The sequence below is a fragment of the Poecilia reticulata genome, unplaced genomic scaffold (genome assembly GCF_000633615.1).
Source record: "Poecilia reticulata strain Guanapo unplaced genomic scaffold, Guppy_female_1.0+MT scaffold_324, whole genome shotgun sequence".
NCBI classification, from domain to species: Eukaryota; Metazoa; Chordata; class Actinopteri; order Cyprinodontiformes; family Poeciliidae; genus Poecilia; species Poecilia reticulata.
This window is the reverse complement of record NW_007615099.1, coordinates 50,961-53,049: the sequence shown is the minus strand read 5'-3', so window position 1 is coordinate 53,049 and position 2,089 is coordinate 50,961. Positions and strand designations below refer to the sequence as shown.

The 2,089-nt window shown below is 38.5% G+C and overlaps 1 protein-coding gene across 1 annotated transcript in view; it reads right to left on the bottom strand.

Annotated features, from left to right (window-relative positions):
• Positions 1-872: 872 nt before the first annotated feature.
• Positions 873-2,089, bottom strand: part of LOC103460889 (magnesium transporter protein 1-like) — a 5,337-nt gene continuing 4,120 nt past the window's right edge. Inside the window, exon 4 of the mRNA XM_008403209.2 lies at positions 873-1,299. Coding sequence (XP_008401431.1) covers positions 1,210-1,299 — 90 coding nt within the window. The 3' untranslated portion in view covers positions 873-1,209. The remainder of the gene's footprint in view (positions 1,300-2,089) is intronic.

The following is a 2,089-nucleotide window of genomic DNA, read 5'->3' as shown; positions in this document are numbered from 1 at the left end:
GAGACCATTACAAAGTGAATCATTGGAAGTCAAAATTGGAAATAAAAGAAAGAAGCGCCCATTAAAACGGAATTAGGTTTTAATAGGGAATTGAAATTTGAGAATGTTGATCAGTTAAATAGCATTGAGGGGAAATGCTATTTAAAAATAATACTGGGATCATTATGAGAATTTGAGGTGTAGATATTAGGATCCAGTAGATGGCAGTAGAGCAACAATAATGGATGCAAGCTGCTGTTGAAATCTAAAGAAGAAGAAGAAGAAGAAGGTGCCCATTTTCTTTTAGCACATGCTAGTAGCAACACGAAGGATCAGAACTTTTACTGTTACTGTTACCGTCCGGAAACTAATCAGTTCAGTTAAATCTAAACTTGGCAACTTTTCTTTTTCAACGTAATAAATGTGATATTCAATTGACCTGCTATGACTCAGATGTTGGGTGTCTGCCCCCCTCTGCTGCTGCTGCATAGCTGTGGAAAACCTGGAGCGGAAGAGTTATCTGCGGCTTATATGTATATGTTTACTGGTTAAAAAAAAAACACTTTGGGGTGCGATGCGGCTCAGAAGGAAAAATACGGACTATAATACTTCCTGGATTTTTTCTGTGAAGAACCCAGAGAGGTTTATTTGGTTATTATTTATTTTATTAATAGTGTTATTATTTATTTCCTGACTTTTGTTCTGCGAAGGACCCGGAGAGGTATATTTGATTTTGCTTTCTGGAAAAGAATACATTTTTACATTTAGGCACTTCCGCAATCGTCTCACTTTTTCTGTTACAAACTGACTCGGCCCCCAGCAGAGAAGGGAAAAGTTATGTGGCCCTCACAGGAACAAGTTTGGGGACCCCTGCGTTAGACGGAGAGCTGGCAGCACATCGCACCCTCTCAGAAGAAGTAGAGAAAGGGTGCGTGGGGGTGTTTGGAGCGGGGTTCGTGCACGGCAACACACTTACAGACTCCCCGTCTACCAAACAGTCTTTAATAAATTCCTGACCAGAGCATAGATTACCATATTTTGCAATTTTGTGGGATATAACAAAGCTGGAAGAGTAGAAGTTTGTAAAAAAAAAAAAAAAAATCCTTGTTTGTCTAATAACTAATTGCTATTCTAAATATATTTCACTGTTGAATGAAGATCAAACAGTTTTAGAAAGGAAAACAGCAAATAAAATATTATCAGCCTTGCAATCAGTGCAAGCCAAAAATGTTAAGATGGGAAAAAATGAAGGATACTGAAGAGTAGAACAATGTGCGTCTCTGCCACAAACTGCGCTTGGGTGCTCCCATGGATGTAACTCTGAAAACATAGTTAAAAGTTTTAGTTCATGTATAAATTCATCTTATCCGAAAACATCTTTAGGTTTTTTTTGTTTTGTTTTTTTGCTTSAGACATAGCTGCGAGAACAAAACATCTTACTTTTCACACTATGCTTTATATACAACATAGATTTACAAAAAATTGCTCATTCAATTCAATTTAATGCGTCGCAAAATTTTGGATGACAACCTCCAAAATTTGGATGCAACGCTACTCGTTACATCCAAAACTAGCCCAGCCTCCAGGTGTTGTTACGGCCCTGCGTTTGTTGTCAGAGTGCAGCACACAGAGCTCCTACTGCGGCTCCACAACTCAGATGGCCCTCTGCACACCTTAATATTAATATTACCTTAATATTAATGACTATATTGGCATTACGGACACGTTCATTCGTCTTCATATTAGTCTCAATGTTTGCAGTTTTCTGGAGCGCAATGCGAAGCTCGACGTCATTCACAGCAAATATATTACCTTGACATTAACAAAGACACAGCGGGACGGATCATCCAGGAAATGATGCGCCTGGAAGGCCTGACTAAAACTAACCGGATGTCAGAAAAATTCTGAGATTTATTATGTGTCCCTGCTTATTTCCAAGCTCAAATAAATAACTTCACATTCAAAAACAAGCTCAAAAAAGCGCAACCTACGACTCATAACATTTGCAAGCGACTTTAGAAAAAAAACAAGCTGCTTATAATAATCGGACTTGGCGAAACTCCAAATAGTTCCCGTTTTTCCAGCAACAAAATGCACATCTCTTTCCTCC